This window comes from Gorilla gorilla, chromosome 2 (assembly GCF_029281585.2).
Source record: "Gorilla gorilla gorilla isolate KB3781 chromosome 2, NHGRI_mGorGor1-v2.1_pri, whole genome shotgun sequence".
Taxonomy (NCBI): domain Eukaryota; kingdom Metazoa; phylum Chordata; class Mammalia; order Primates; family Hominidae; genus Gorilla; species Gorilla gorilla.
The window spans coordinates 159,988,271-160,003,865 of NC_086017.1; the positions used below are offsets into that span (position 1 = coordinate 159,988,271).

General features: G+C 37.7%; 1 protein-coding gene across 2 annotated transcripts in view; it reads left to right on the top strand.

The window, feature by feature from the left end:
- The window catches only part of CPB1 (carboxypeptidase B1), a 68,215-nt gene extending 53,683 nt beyond the window's left edge, over window positions 1-14,532 (top strand). For both annotated transcript variants that reach the window (XM_019023947.4, XM_063704289.1), the window contains exons 9-12: window positions 49-139; window positions 798-1,000; window positions 11,798-11,882; window positions 14,160-14,532. In XM_019023947.4, coding sequence (XP_018879492.4) covers window positions 49-139; window positions 798-1,000; window positions 11,798-11,882; window positions 14,160-14,347 — 567 coding nt within the window. In that variant the 3' untranslated portion in view covers window positions 14,348-14,532. The remainder of the gene's footprint in view (window positions 1-48; window positions 140-797; window positions 1,001-11,797; window positions 11,883-14,159) is intronic.
- Window positions 14,533-15,595: the final 1,063 nt, after the last annotated feature.

Genomic DNA, 15,595 nt, shown 5'->3' on the forward strand with positions numbered 1-15,595 from the left:
CCAACCCCTCTCTATTATATTTGTCCTAACTATGTAGTCCACTTTCAGAGCCGATTATGGAGAAAGACTCGCTCCACCCATGCTGGATCTAGCTGCATTGGCACAGACCTCAACAGAAATTTTGATGCTGGTTGGTGTGGTAAGTATCTGGCTAGCCATTTTGCATGTATCCGTTGAAAAACATAAGAGGAAAAATACGAAAACACAACAGTATCTAAAATAAAAAAAAAAAGCAAGTTTTATATTTTAAAGTTCTAACCTTCTAAAAGCACCAAAAAAAAAAACCAGTTTAATTCATTTGACCAAAACATATTGAGAACTCTGTTGCGTTCCCAGCTGTGCTAGATGCTGAAAATATAAGGCTGAACAAACCAGACATAATCCTACTACTCATGGAATGTATAGTCTAGAGGGGGAGACAGCTATTAAATAAATAATTATTTACATAAAATCGTAATGCAATTAAGAATGATCATAGTAATAATTTTTTCATGGATATTAGTTTGTCCCTTACTTATTAATCTTCTTGCACTATATTGATATCATTGTGTAATACTACACGGAGACACATTGGTGATTCCATATGCAACTTCTTACCACTTTAGCTTAAAAACATACCATCCTAATCCTGTGACTAAATGGATATTTTACTATATAATATATACATAATAGGGACAAATTTAAGGACTCCTTGATAAGGACTCCTACGAAAACAACTCCCTAATTTGAAAGTTTAAAACATCCTCACAAGAACTTCACTAGGTGATCCTTGCCATTAACATCATATGTTTTTCCAGAAATTGGAGCCTCTCAAAACCCCTGTGCTGAAACTTACTGTGGACCTGCTGCAGAGTCTGAAAAGGAGACCAAGGCCCTGGCTGATTTCATCCGCAACAAACTCTCTTCCATCAAGGCATATCTGACAATCCACTCGTACTCCCAAATGATGATCTACCCTTACTCATATGCTTACAAACTCGGTGAGAACAATGCTGAGTTGGTAAGTAGCAAAGTAGTAGGTATGACATTTTACTGTTGAGATTTTTTAAATTCTAATCCTGAAAAAAAATCATTATAAGAACACTTTCTGGAAGTCCCTTTATTGATTTTTTTGGTAGTAGAATTGAAAAACTTATTACAGATTTATAAGGAATCTGGAGTTGGCTAAAAGAAATACAATTTCCACGCAGGAAATTGTTCCCCACATGTGATTTATTGACTAATCTTCAAAATGACAATAGTTCCATTTCCTCTGGCTTCACCACAATGCTGACTTACATGATGATTTCAGATGCATATGAGATAATCAACAAAGTTGCTTGATCACATACATATTTTTTTTCAGTCAGTTTTGTCAAGCTGCCCTGAGCTGAATTTGACACAGATCCAGAGCATAGCAGAGCACAGCAGATGTCATTAGGAATTTGTCAAATTTGGGTGATATCAAGTTTAGTCATTAAATACTAAAATTGTTTATTTCACTTTTTGATTGGGTGAGACTCAAAAGTAAATCAATCAATGAACAAATAATGTGGATGAGTCTTTACCACATACAGGGAATAAAGCAAAGAAATGTAAGAATCTCTGACATCAAAAAAAGCTAGCAATCTTATTGAACAATCAAGACATAATCACTTGAGCAGCTAAATAATGAGTTTTCTCATTGAGAAGTATCATGTCAATGAATAATTTTTTAAATAAGCATGTTTGAATCTTTCAAACAATATTTCTTTAATTTATGAAACATCTGGCTGCCAGAAATTGGCACCAATAAACTAAAAGAGCAAATATAAGATTTAAAGCATTTGAGTTACGCCAAAAAAAAAAAAAATGTATTCCACTTAGACAATGACATGGATATTTGGCTTACCTAAATGCATAAATTTGAAGACCTAGTAACTTTAAAACTGAAAATTGTTGTTTTATACTTTCAGATTCAGTCTTTCAGAGACCAAATAAAATATGTAATGCCGTAAATATTTTGAGAACAAATCAGAAAAATAACCCAGTCTCCTAGAAAATTGATAGCTAATAGTTGGATGGGCCCTTTTCTTTAAAAAACAATACAATTTTTCAAAAAGCTTTTCATTTTTCCCCATCCATGGCCAAAAAATATATATATATGCATATATATACACACATATATATGTATGTGTGTGTGTATGTATATATATATAACATATATATATAAAACATATATGTATATATATATATATGTTAGCACCGCTAAGCATTTCAGTTTTTCACTTAAGCTTGGTCTGTATGTGTTCCCAATGGGTGCTCACAGTATTGCTCTCCCAGAGATGGGTGTGGTTGGCTCTCATTTCTGTCCAAAATTTCTGGCCACCAGAAAAGAGGAGGTGGGGATATGTAGTTTGTATAACTCATGTAAATATATTTAAGTTGTGCCATATCAGAAGAGAAAATGTCAAAGTCATAACTACATACTAATGAGTTAATTAAAATATAAAAATTACAAAACACATTAAGGGTAGCAATAACATATATATATCCAGTTTGCTTCAATATCAACTAGTTTTAGACATAACTACTAAAAGACTAACACTAAAGAATAAAGCTTAAAGTGTTCCTGGAAGCTGAGCTACCAAAGTTTTCTTATTCAATACATTTTCTTATTGGAGGAATAAGTTTAAGCCCTTTTAGTGATGAGACAGCTTTGTTGCCACTAGTTGTATACAATAACAACCAAAATCTGGGCTACTCTAAAAGTCTCCAAATCATTCTTAAAAAAAAAAAAAAAAGGCAAGTAAGTCCTGCCTTTAGAATATTATGAATAATTTTTGCTACTTCCTAAGGGAATTTTCTCCAGTAAAAGAACCAAGCCTCAGAGTTAGCAAGTTTAACGGGCCAATTCACATGTGTGCCAAATGGTGTAAAAATGTTCCAACAGAACATGAGTCACTGATACTCTTCCCTAAGAGTCACTTCTTTGTTTAAAGTCAAGGAGAGGTAATAGTAAAAGAGATACTATTCAAAATCCTGTCTTCCAAAATTGTTAAATTCTAATTGCCAAAGAAGTATAATAAGTAGAATTCTACCGAAGTAAAATGTTCATAATCTATTCTCAAAAGGAGAAAAAGCACAAGCCACAAAATAATCTTATCTTGGATGTTTGTTTCTACACATACAAAACTAAAAAGTTCAAATGAAAGTACATGCCACTTTTATCTTTACCAGAGTACAAGACAGGTGACTAAAATGCAAAAATTTAATTTGATGTATCATACTCATTGATTTAAAAGTTATTTTTAGTTTCCAATAATTTTCTCTATTGATTAAGCTTTTCTCTAGTATCTTAAAAGAAATATTTAAATGCCACTAGTAAGTGGCATGCTACTTAAGGTGACTGTTGTTTGATTATCTGATTCATTTGGTGTCTGATTTTAGTTTAGCACGCCAAAGCAACTTTAATATTTTGAGTAGCTGGAGATCCTTCCAACTTTTTCTTATATTGTAGAATTCTAGTTTACTTACTTCCAGAGCACATTTTGCTAAAACAAGCTCATTAACTATAGTGCAATTACAAATATATGTTTAGACAAAAAAGAATATGAGTCTCTCAAAAATAACAGTATTAACAGTTTTACAGTTTTTATTTACAATGAAGATTTCAAGGGGAAAAAAAATGTCTTGGTCTAGAAAAGTTAATTTTCCACCCAAATCTAGTGCCTCCATATTAATTCTTACATAGAGAAATGTGACTCTGCTGCAGAAAACAAAAGGTAGTAAAACATTAGGAAGATGAATTCTTGCATCATACCACATTAAAATTTAAAGGAAACAATGAGGACTTACAGCATTCTGCCAAGTCATTGGTGTACAAGAGATTTCTATTTTTCTTTATACCTATACAATTATTATTTTATTTATAGCAAAAAATATATATGTTTCAAGGAGAATAAGACTAGACTAAAGGAAATTATTTTGTGCTTATGTTAGCATTTTCAGCCCAAACTTAGGACATCCTATAAGCAGCAGTCCTTTGATATCTGAGTCATGATAAAAATGTATGTGCCTTCATTTCTGAATGATTTTACATGTAGCTTGCCTAATAATTGCTCATATCATGAGACAACCTTCAGAAGAAAGAAAGGCAGAGATAAGAATGCAAAAGACCAATGAAGTAAAGAACAGGAAAACTATTATATGGATTGCAGAGAAGACTACAATGTTTCCCTAAGATATGTTTAGCAGAGCAGTAGAAAGTAGATGGAATAACAAGAATATCTTACACATATAATGCTTTCCCATTTGCAAACTGCTTTTACTCATACTATATTGTTTAAAGCAAGAATACAAAGTGCACTCTGAGCTTCTAATGGCCTCATAAACTGTCCAGTCTCTCAGTGTAGACCTCTTTAATATAAAGTTGCCACTATCGTCAAAGGAAGTTTTAAGACTTAAAAGAAAAACAATGAATTTAGATTTCCAAAATTCTAGAGGACAATGAAATATTGAATTCTGTGACCTTGTTATTGTCAGAGAAATTAAAACTGGGAGAAAAGGCTCTCAAACCTAGCCATATGGCTGCACTTATTGGGCAGGAAGAAGCTCCCAATCTTTGGTACACCTCCCCTGCAAAGATGTCTACATGACACTGTTAATAATAATAATAATAATAATACAACTTCAAAGTGAAGAATGGGAAGCCAGAAGAATATCCAGCCAACAAGTATCTTGTCCCTCTCCACAGATTAACAAAATGGAAAGCAGAGCGCACTACACAAAGGTGCCAATCCAGGGCATGAGTCTTGCACCATTTCTCTGCATCAGAAGCACAGAATGTTATGCCTAGAAAAGTCTTAGAAATTCTCTGGTCTGTTTCTCATTTTCCAGCTGAGGCATGGAATGCTTGGCGAAGCCAATACTAGTAGTCAGGGTAGCCCTGGGTCTAAGGCTACTGGCTCCTGAAGAATCTTCTAGGCTGCCTCAATTTCCAAAGACACACAGACACATATTTAAGTGGCCACATTCTATGGTGGTACCCCATATAACTGCTTTGCAGAAGAACATGCATCAGAAAGTCTTTAATCCCACACAGTACATCATAATTACCTCTGCCTCGGGACATTAATAAAGATGTACTCTGGTTAGCTAAGATGACTAACTTCTCATGGCCTAGTCTTTAAGATTCTGGCCCATTCTTTTGAGAGATATATATTCATTAACGAGGAAAAAGATAACAGTAACCAGAAGAAGAAATATGACAGACTTTCTGAAAAATTATTAAATGTGAACAAAAGATAGAAAGCTACTTCCAAATTCTAACACCTTCCAGTCCAGTGGCAACTCAGTCACTGCCTCTTAATTGAAGGTTTTTTTGTTTGTTTGTTTGTTTGTTTGTTTGTTTTTGAGACGGAGTCTCGCTCTATCACCCAGGCTGGAGTGCAGTGGTGCAATCTCGGCTCACTGCAAGCTCCACCTCCCTGGTTCATGCCATTCTCCTGCCTCAGCCTCCCGAGTAGCTGGGACTACAGGCGCCTGCCACCACACCTGGCTAATTTTTTTGTATTTTTAGTAGAGATGGGGTTTCACCGTGTTAGCCAGGGTGGTCTCAATCTCCTGACCTCGTGATCCGCCTGCCTCGGCCTCCCAAAGTGCTGGGATTACAGGCGTGAGCCACCGCGCTCCAGCCTGGGTGACAGAGCAAGACCCTGTCTCAAAAAAAAAAAAAAGAAAGAAAGAAAGAGAGAAAGAGAGAAAAAAAGAAAGAAAGAAAAAGAGAGAGAGAGAGAAAGAGAAAGAAAGAAATTTCATTGAGCACCTATTAAGTGTTCATTATAAAGTACGTTTCCTGCCACTGAGAACTTACAATCCTACTGAAATGATAAGACTTGGGTACCAGAAACCATACAAAAGGAGAACAGAATTAGGAGTTTCCAATTAGTGCAATAGTAAGAATTCAGGAAAGGAAAATAGCAATGTTTGCTGAAGCTGCTCAGTGAAGATTATAGAGAGGGGATGCAATTTGTTCTGTGCTTTGAAGTCTGGGCAGGATTTGAGTGGCAGAGAAAGGAATAGGGCGTTTTAGGCAGAGAAAAGAGCCAACAAATGAACAATGGAGAAACTGAAAGATGAAGTGGAGGAAGGAAGTAGAAGGAGATCATCCTGTATCGAGTGTTCTCCTTAGGGAAGAGTGGGGGCAAGGGCCAATCAATGAGGTAACCAGGTTGTGTAGGCACTTGAATGCCAGGATGAATCCTGTGTCACAGTGGGCCCTGGAGCCAGGGACCCGGAAAATAGGATTGCAGGTCCATTACAGGACTTCCAGTAGAATCTGGAATTCAAACAACAAACAATTTTTATTGTAACCATGTCCAAATATTTCATGGGACAGACTTATACTGAAAAATTATTGTTCATCTGAAATTTAAATTTAACTGGTCAGTCTGTATTTTCTGCTAAGCCTGAAAGTTCTGGGAATAAAGTGATGTTTTAGCAAGAGTGACCTAGCAGAGGTGTTTAAAAGATACCTGTAATGTCATCAACAGAGAAAAAGGCATTCTCATAGCACCTTTAAAATCAGTTGTCTTTCTTTTTAATCTTTTTCCTAAAATAAATTCTAGTTTACCATAACTAAATATTTTATATGACTTCCATTTCATTTGCCCCCCACTCCCACTCCCACCCCCAGATGACATTTGGCAATGTTTGGGAGACATCTTTGGTTGTCATAACTGTCGAGCTCTACTGGCATCTAGTGGGTAGAGGCCAAGGGATGCTGATAAACATCCTACAACGCACAGAACAGCCCTCCCATCCCCAACAAATTATCCAGCCCCAAATGTCAAGAGTGCCAAGGTTGAGAAACTTGCTTTAAATGAAGATAAGAACAAAGTCACACTCCTGGACAAAGGCTCTTGCCTTTCACAGGATCTTATACTTTCTTCACAAAACTTTACAATGTTCTGCAAATTACAAGTGCAAGAGAACCTACAAATCCCCCATTAGACAGTATTTATTTATTTGGGAGAAACTCCACTTCCACCAGAAAAATAAATAAATAAATACATTCTCTAGACTTTGCAATTTCAGCTGACTCACACTTCACATTTCCCTTGAATTTCAAAGAGCTTAAAAACATATATGCAGATCAGCCAAATAAAAAGTTTGGTTTTCATCAGTGAAAGCGTTCCCACACTCCCCGTGGGCTCTGTGGAAATCGGCAGGCCTGGTTCTCCTAAGCCAAACTTTTTCCTAACTCCTTGCCCTTCTCTAATCTCAGGGCCTCCTTTTTCTCAAAACATATTTGCTTTTTCAGGTCTCAAATGCTTTCTCCTTGGTTCCTGCTTATAGACCGTAAGGGCTTCTTCTTTTGCACCAAAATTATAAAAGTTAAGTTTCTTATTGGTCCCTTGGTGTAATTTACCCATTATCGCAGGACGGAAGGAAGGAAACTGCAGTTAAGGATTATTTTGATGTTTCTCTTATCACAAGTATTCACCCACAGGGATGGCTAAACTCAGAACTTTCAGTTAGAAACAAAGTTCTACAGAAAATTTTCTTTAAATTGTTTTATACCTTATAGTTGGTTTGGAGCTTTTGTTTTCTTATACTGTAATAATGGGTCACTGGAAGATTAGAAGAGGCAGCCCCCTGTCATGATGCTGGCTGTGTACAAGAGATTGGAACAAGGGCTATGTGCACAGTCACGAAAGGGGAGTTTCTTTATCATATATTCGATGGGAATGCAGGTCAGTGGAAAAGAATATCCTCTCCTTATTCATCTCACCAGGTCCTTGGAACTCAATGCCTGGAGAAACATTACACTAAGCTTTTACTTTGTCTCTTGGGCTGTGAGCTAGATGTGACATTTTAGACTCTCTCTGTCTTTTGCTCTAGGACCAAGGCCTCATTTTGAGGAAACAGATGACAAAAGAGAACATGCATAAGATGTGAAAATTCATAGCTAAGGATTAATAAAGCCTGACCATGTTTGGCCTTGACTGAAAGCAAAGTTTTCTCTCAGGCTGGTTTATATTTAGCTTCCTTCTGTTCTTTACAATTGGTAAAACCAGCTCCAGCAACACTTCTTTTGAAGTATTCCAAGGCCACAAGGAGAAGTGAAAAAGAGCAGAGGATTTAAAGAAAGAAGAACCTAGCTCAAGTCAGCCACTTATGGGGCTGTGTGCCCTTGAGCAAGTTCTTTTATCCTCTGTGAGTGTTAGTTCTTTTATCTGTAAAATGGGGATAAAAATATCTAGCTCTTATCAAGAGCTCTTTGTAAAGCTTAAGTTTTTATGTAAATGTTAGTTCTGATTTTGAATCCACTGAGAAACAATGTAAGATGTCCCTCAAAAGGCAAGTTTTACAGAAATCATCACTAATTGGAGTTTCAAGATATGGACCGAGCTCTCTGCTGCGTTGTTGCTTCTTGGTTCTTCCATCATCTGCCCTCACCTCTTTTTACAGAAACATGAAGGGAAAAGTGTTACCACTCTAAATTGTAGCAAATGCAAGAATTACCTTTCTCTCTACCATTCTTGGCAGGGGTCAGTCATCTGGGTTGATTGGAACATTCCCACTGAGCTTGCTGCCCCAGATGGCATTCCATTCTGCTAGAAAATTCTGTGTCGGTGAAATATGGACAGATAATGTTGAGAAGATAAATGAGTAACATTTGTGAAATTATTTGAACTCTTCTAAAGAAAAGACCCACACTGATTCCAGGGATTTTTGTTAACATAATTGGAATTTAAAATATGATATTTTACTTGATTAATGTCTGTTCTGACGTTTTTTGTCTTTTGGCCTTGGAGGGGCTAAGAGAAAGGATTCATAGACTTTTTTTTTTTAATTAATAGAAATAAGTAAAATGCACAGAAGATGTCAATGTCTAAATGTGGCATCCTATCAACCATCAATAAATGCCCTCCCCCAGAAGCATCCCCAATCTCCACTCAGGTGGGTTCAGCCTCTGCAAAGCTCAGCACTCTGCACCTCCACCCAAATCTTGATTATTCATAATGCTCCTAAGCCAGAGTGTTAGACTCAGTCGACTAATCATGTGCTAGGTGCTGTGCAATCTGCTGAGGATACAAAATGAATAGCCAACAATTCCTTCCTTCAAGGAGCTCACCTGGTGAGGAAATAGATGCAAAAACAACTGATTATAGCATACAGTGAACCCTGATAAAAGTGTGGGCCCCCAAAAAGGAGAGGTGCTCAATGCTTCCTAAGAGAGTAGGGGCAGCTTCACAAAGAAGATAACACTAAAACTGAATCTGGAAAAACAATAGCAATTATCCATATTAGCAAAGGGAGAAAGAGGATTCCAGTGAAGAGAAAAGGGTACCCACAGTCATGGAGGTCAGGAGAAGCAGGAAAGGGTGTATAGGGAAGTAATTCGGGAAAATCTACCTCAGAAGGAACACGGGAATGCACAACAAATAATGTAGCCTGAGAGACAAGGCCAGACCTGGTTTGCAACAACTGTTTTTGCCAAAAGAGGTTTGACATGATAGAGCCATCGAAGACGTAGTGATGAGGTGATCTTCAGAAGATGAGAGATGAGGTGGATATCAAAATGAGAGAGCAACTGAGGACAAGAGCTGAGAACTTAGGCATAAACTAAATGTTCCTCCAGTGTGCACCTGTGACAGGAATAAAATAACAACTTTTTAAGCTCACATCAACCTCAGATATTGCTTCAGCATCAAAAAAAATAGAGCAACTGTTTCCAAAAGATGCCGATGACGGTGTAGAGAAAACTCGGATGTCACTTTACATGCCCAGAGTGTGGTTTGAGGAAAGGACAACTAAACATTTTTCTGTGGCCTTAATGGAAATCATGTCTAAATTGATATAATAAGTCAAAAGAGATAATAGATCACAAGTAGCCCCCTTTGGTTTTGTCTGAAAACTGTATTACTACATTGCACCAGTAAATATATTGAGAGACTTGAAAAACAATCAATCAACACATGAGTCCAATAGATAATGACAATGACTATTAAATCTTCTCTAGTCTTCGTAACTTTATATGTTTGGAACTAATATTGAAGAATCATATTTCTACTAACTAAAAATAATAATTCAAGGCTTAAGGAAAAATTGAAGTAAAGCCTGAAGAAGGCAACCAGGGAAGGAATAAGAATTCTTTAAGATCAGAGGTTCTGCCTTTCAGATAAATAACTAACTAGAGATTTCCTTTGATAAATGGCAAGATAAAGAAATTGTAGAATGGTAGAAAATATCATGTTTACCTACAAAAAGAACTATTGCCTCACCATGTTTCACATCTCTAGAAGATGGTTTTAAATCTATTATGAGCATTATGTAATGTTTAACTGGTTCTGGTTTCAATTGGCAGTGGAACCTAAAGGTTTAAACAAAGGGTTAAAAAAATCTAAATCTAGTGTCTTTGTTACAATAAGATTAAACAAGAGGAGCAATATATTTAGGCCACAACAGTAAAGATTTCATGCAGTTAGAGAAAGCATGTCTTAGTTTATCAGTTTAGAAATAGGAAAATGGAACCCTAAAATTTGCAAGTACCGACCCAAAACTCTGAGAATAACGTTAGTTCCAGGAAGCTGATTGCATCATTTCAGTGGACCAGAACAGAAAATAATGAGTTACATTTAATAACTCTTTTTAAGTTTTCTAATTTACCACCTGGCTGATAAAGTATTAATGCTATAGGAATTGGAATCCTTGAAGTCTTACGGCCACGCCCTCATCAGTTTGACATAAGATTCTACTAAACTGGTTTCAACATTAGAATAAGGAAAGGAAAATTCCTACTTTGTAAAAATCATATTATTCTGATTTCATCACCAACCTCACAGTTTTCCAGGCATATGTAGAAGAAGTAATTATAATGCCAAAGTATGAAATATAGCCGGTTTCATAACCGGAATGAATTATGGCTAATTCTCCTGCAGTAAACAATTTGTTTTTCAAATCTGTATTCCCCAGACAGCTGAGCCAGGCCTTGCTTCTCAAGTATTTTATTTAAATAGGCAGTATGTCAGTGGAGTTTTACCACAGAGTTTCTGAGCGCAGAGAGCCTTTGCCTAGGAGTGGGGTGCAGGGAACTGGAGGGCAATGGTTCTTATGAGAAGGTGATGATGCTCCTAAGAAAAAAGATTACACGTAAGTTAATACCTAACAATTTTTTTAAATTCTGAAATTCAAACGTTCTGCATTTTGAAATAGAATGAATATTCTCTAACTTTTTAGTCTAAAAAATTTCCAAGCTGGAGCTACCACTCATCCTTGGAACTGCCAATTCCTAAGCATTTTCATGCTGGCACTGAATGTTGCATTGACTAGCCATTCCTATGTGCAGTTTCTAATGTTCCTGCCCTAACTCACACAACCCTATTGTAACTTAATCTGGCTTTATAACCTGCCACATTGCCAAGTGTTTGGTTTTTTTTGGTTTTTTTTTGTTTTTTTTGCTTTGTTTTCTTTGAGTTTTTGCATGCGTGTGTTTTGGGTTGTTTGCCTGCAAACAGGTAAACAACTTCTTTGCACAACCATAAAGACTTCCTTGTCTCCTGCTTTTCTGTTACAAACTCTTACAAGACAAGATAAATAGAGGCTCAGAGTGAATGCTTGGGGAGGGTATTAGGGAAGACATTCTTGCACAAGAATTACTTGGATCATATCACTAGGTTAAGTAGAAAAATGAAAATGGGTCCTGAATAAGCATATAATACGATCCAAATTGTTACTTACATGCTTTGAATGCCTTAAAAACAATGTACAGGGCATTTGTTTGGCAGTGTGCTTTTATTTATTTCCTTACTTATTCCTGTTTCTTTTGCAGAATGCCCTGGCTAAAGCTACTGTGAAAGAACTTGCCTCACTGCACGGCACCGAGTACACATATGGCCCGGGAGCTACAACAATCTGTGAGTCTTGGTTTCAGAACTGTGCAAAGAACCATGTGCCTAAAAAGCCAACAAAAGGCTCCTGGGGCCTTTCTTTTCTGATAGTTTAAAGCATGTGGCTTTTGCCTCACAGCAAATTTTTCTAAAATATGTAATCAGTTTTCTGTTCAAAAAAAAAAAAAAGGAGGGAAAGCCTGGACAACATAGCAACCTTTTCTCTAAAAAAAATTTAAAAATTAGCTGGTCATGCATACCTGTAATCCCAGCTACTCAGGAGGCTGAAGCGGGAGAGTCACTTGAGCCCAGGAGTTCTAGGTTACAGTGAGCTATAATTGCACCATTGCACTCCAGCCTGGGTGACAGAGCAGGACCCTATCTCAAAATAGAAAGGGAGGAGGAGAAAAATATCCTTTTCAACCCACAGAGACATTTCCTCTCTGTAAGCATCTACTGAGCACTTACTATGTGCCAGGGCCTTACTAGGCACTAAGAGAACAAGAAAGTAAGAATAGAGAGAAGAAAAGATGAAAAGAGAAAAGGAAGGAGGGAGATCAGGGCAGTCTTTAAAGAACTAGCAGTAGGGAAGCAGCAAAAATAAGCAGTCTTTTGTGATACAGGTGCTAAGTGCTGTGACATTAGGATGCACAAGGAAAGAACACACCCAAAGACCAACCAACCCCACAGTATCAGAATTAACTTCCCAAGATGATGACACAAAAGTTTTATCTGAAAGGATTGTTGCTGGAGGAAAATATAAGACAGAGTGTTTTCAGCCGGGTGCAGTGGCTCATGCCTATAATCCCAGCACCTTGGGAGGCCGAGGCAGGCAGATCCCGAGATCAGGAGTTCGAGACCAGCCTGCCCAACATGGTGAAACCCCACCTCTACTAAAAATACAAAAAATTAGCCAGGCGTGGTGGCGGGCACCTGTAATCCCAGCTGCTCGGGAGGCTGAGGCAGGAGAATCGTTTGAACCTGGGAGGCAGAGGTTGCAGTGAGCTGAGATCCTGCCACTGCACTCTAGCCTGGGCGACGAGAGCAAAACTCCATCTCAAAAAAAAAAAAAGACAGAGTGTTTTTTTGGCTAAACAGATGACAAACAAGTACCAGGGCTACCTGAGGCACAAGTCACCTTCAAGAGGTAGACACCAGTCCCTCTAATTAGACACTCAGTGTATGCAAGCAAGTGGCTAGAGTGGTAGGGGCTAGACCCGAGAGCTGTGGGTGCTGCAGCTTAGATTTATCTGGAAGGCACATTCCACAGGCCTCATTTTCAATTTCTACGTATATCTTCCTTTGCCTTCAAATGGTTTCTTTCTGCCCGAGGTTGGAAAGAAATTGAAACACACACATGAAAAAAGACCCAGTCTCATCATCAAGTGGCCTCCAGTGCAGTTGGAGAGGCTCCAGTCCTGAGTTGTTGGGATTCATTTTAAGCCTTTATGCAAAATACAATTTTCTTTATTTTTATTATTTTTAAAAAACTGCTCTGAATCATATGACGCATACTGTTTTCTTAAGGGGTTTCTAGCAGAGATAGCCCACCTATTTATATATGGTGAACTTGGTGCATGTTTTATTCAGTTCAACTAGGTTTCTTTTTCCATTACACTGTAAGACTTTGGAGGGCAGAGCCAACATCTCTCCTTTGTTCTGGCATCTTCAGAGTTGAGCCCATAGTCTGCTGTTCAGTGGGGGCCATACAATTGTTGATTGAAAAAACAGACGAGTGAATAAATGAACAAATGAATTAATTAATACATATTCTATGTGTTAGTGACAACATGATTGTTATTGAATAAATTAATAACAAATACCTTATCTACACCAGGCCCTATGCTAGATAAACACTAAAAATATGAAAATGAAGGCATAGCCCCGCCCTCAGCTTCTTCAATCTTATCATTTGGCACAGTTTCAGCCGGGTTTAGAGTTTTCTCCTCTTGCCAATCATCATACGGCTTTCCTTATTTTCCTGAGAGATACACGTCCTTTCACATATAAAGTGTAGTTTACCATAGCATACAAGCACACTGGGAATTTTGCATTACAGATTATGTACTTTCTGAAGTATTAAACACATCACTTCTACAAAGTGAAGTGGTGATACGTTTAATAAGGTTGGAGTAATTTTTTAAAACAGCCCCCATAACATTTATGATCCAGTTTACTAGAAAATTGGCCTACTCAAAATATTTTGCACAGTGAAACTTTTGTAATGAAAAAAAGAAACTGGCAATTTTTTAAAGCTCCTTCCTAGATTTAAAGTTTTTTTTCACTGCTGTTTGGACATTTCAGATCCTGCTGCTGGGGGCTCTGACGACTGGGCTTATGACCAAGGAATCAGATATTCCTTCACCTTTGAACTTCGAGATACAGGCAGATACGGCTTTCTCCTTCCAGAATCCCAGATCCAGGCTACCTGCGAGGAGACCTTCCTGGCAATCAAGTATGTTGCCAGCTACGTCCTGGAACACCTGTACTAGTTGAGAAAGCTGATGGCCTTGTTTCAAAATTCTCGTTTTTCATTTCTTTTCTTTCTTGAATTCTTATTTTGGTTTGCCTGGATGTTTTGCAGATCCCAATCTTTCTTTTAAGCTTCTGGGTCTATTAAACTAGGTAGACCTTTTCGTATTGATCATAATAAAAGTGAATCATTACCATTGGAAAACCTGACATATGGTCTACTTCTTTGGGGAAACACTGATGCGAATGAATGACTAAGCAAGCCGTGCACAGTGAGGATCTGGTCAGCTGTATAGGAGTTAACATCCCGGGGTGCTGGCTGAGACCATCAGGGTGTAGATGCACTGATTATAGTGGGAGGCTTGTGAGCTAAGAAGAAATGTAAAGGGAAATTTAGGACTGTTAAACCTGGCATACATGAAAAGACACCATCTTTCTTGGTCTAGCTTTCGTCTCAGCTCATTGAAGTTATTTTATCGGCTGTCTACTACATGCCATGCACTTTGCTAAGCAATTGAAGATGGAACAATGAAAAAGAAAGATAACATTTCTGCCCTTAATGGGTGTATAGGCCCTTTGGAAAGACAGCCATTACACAAATAATTAACTCATTAATTAACAATTTATTAATTAGTAATCTAATTTACATTAATCAAATAAGTGCTGGATGAACTACACAAAAAGAACATACAAAAAGTCTACCTGCTTGATGTACGGGAGAAGCCTCCCTCAGAAACTGCTGTAACCTGAGAAGTAAGTCACAGTTAGCTGGACAAAGGGAGCACCGCTTCCAGGCCTGTGGCTATCCCAAAAGTGTAAGAAGAAAGCCAGTGAGGGTGAAATTTAGAGAGCTGAGGAAAGAGGAGTATGTGTACAGGCTGGGGAGGGTGGTAGGAACCATGTCAGGCAGAGCTTAGAGGTCACGTTAAGGACTGGGGACACTGGACTAAGAACAATGAAAATCCATTGAAGATATTAAGTCATCAATGACATGGTTACAGTGTTTTTGGAACACCAACGAGGCTAGGGTGTGGAAAGCAGATCAGAAGTGAGACAAGAGGATACCAGGGACCCTGACTGGACCACTTGGACCAATGAAAGTGGCAAAAATCACTCCAGGACTTGATGTTTTCCGGGATTGGAATTGAACATGCAGTGTTGGGAAGTATTGTGCCAAGTTCAAATTTTAAAATAGAATGAGATGTATTAAAGTTACGATTTGGGGGCATCTCTTACTTAAAAATAATAGACTATTAACTCATTACTTT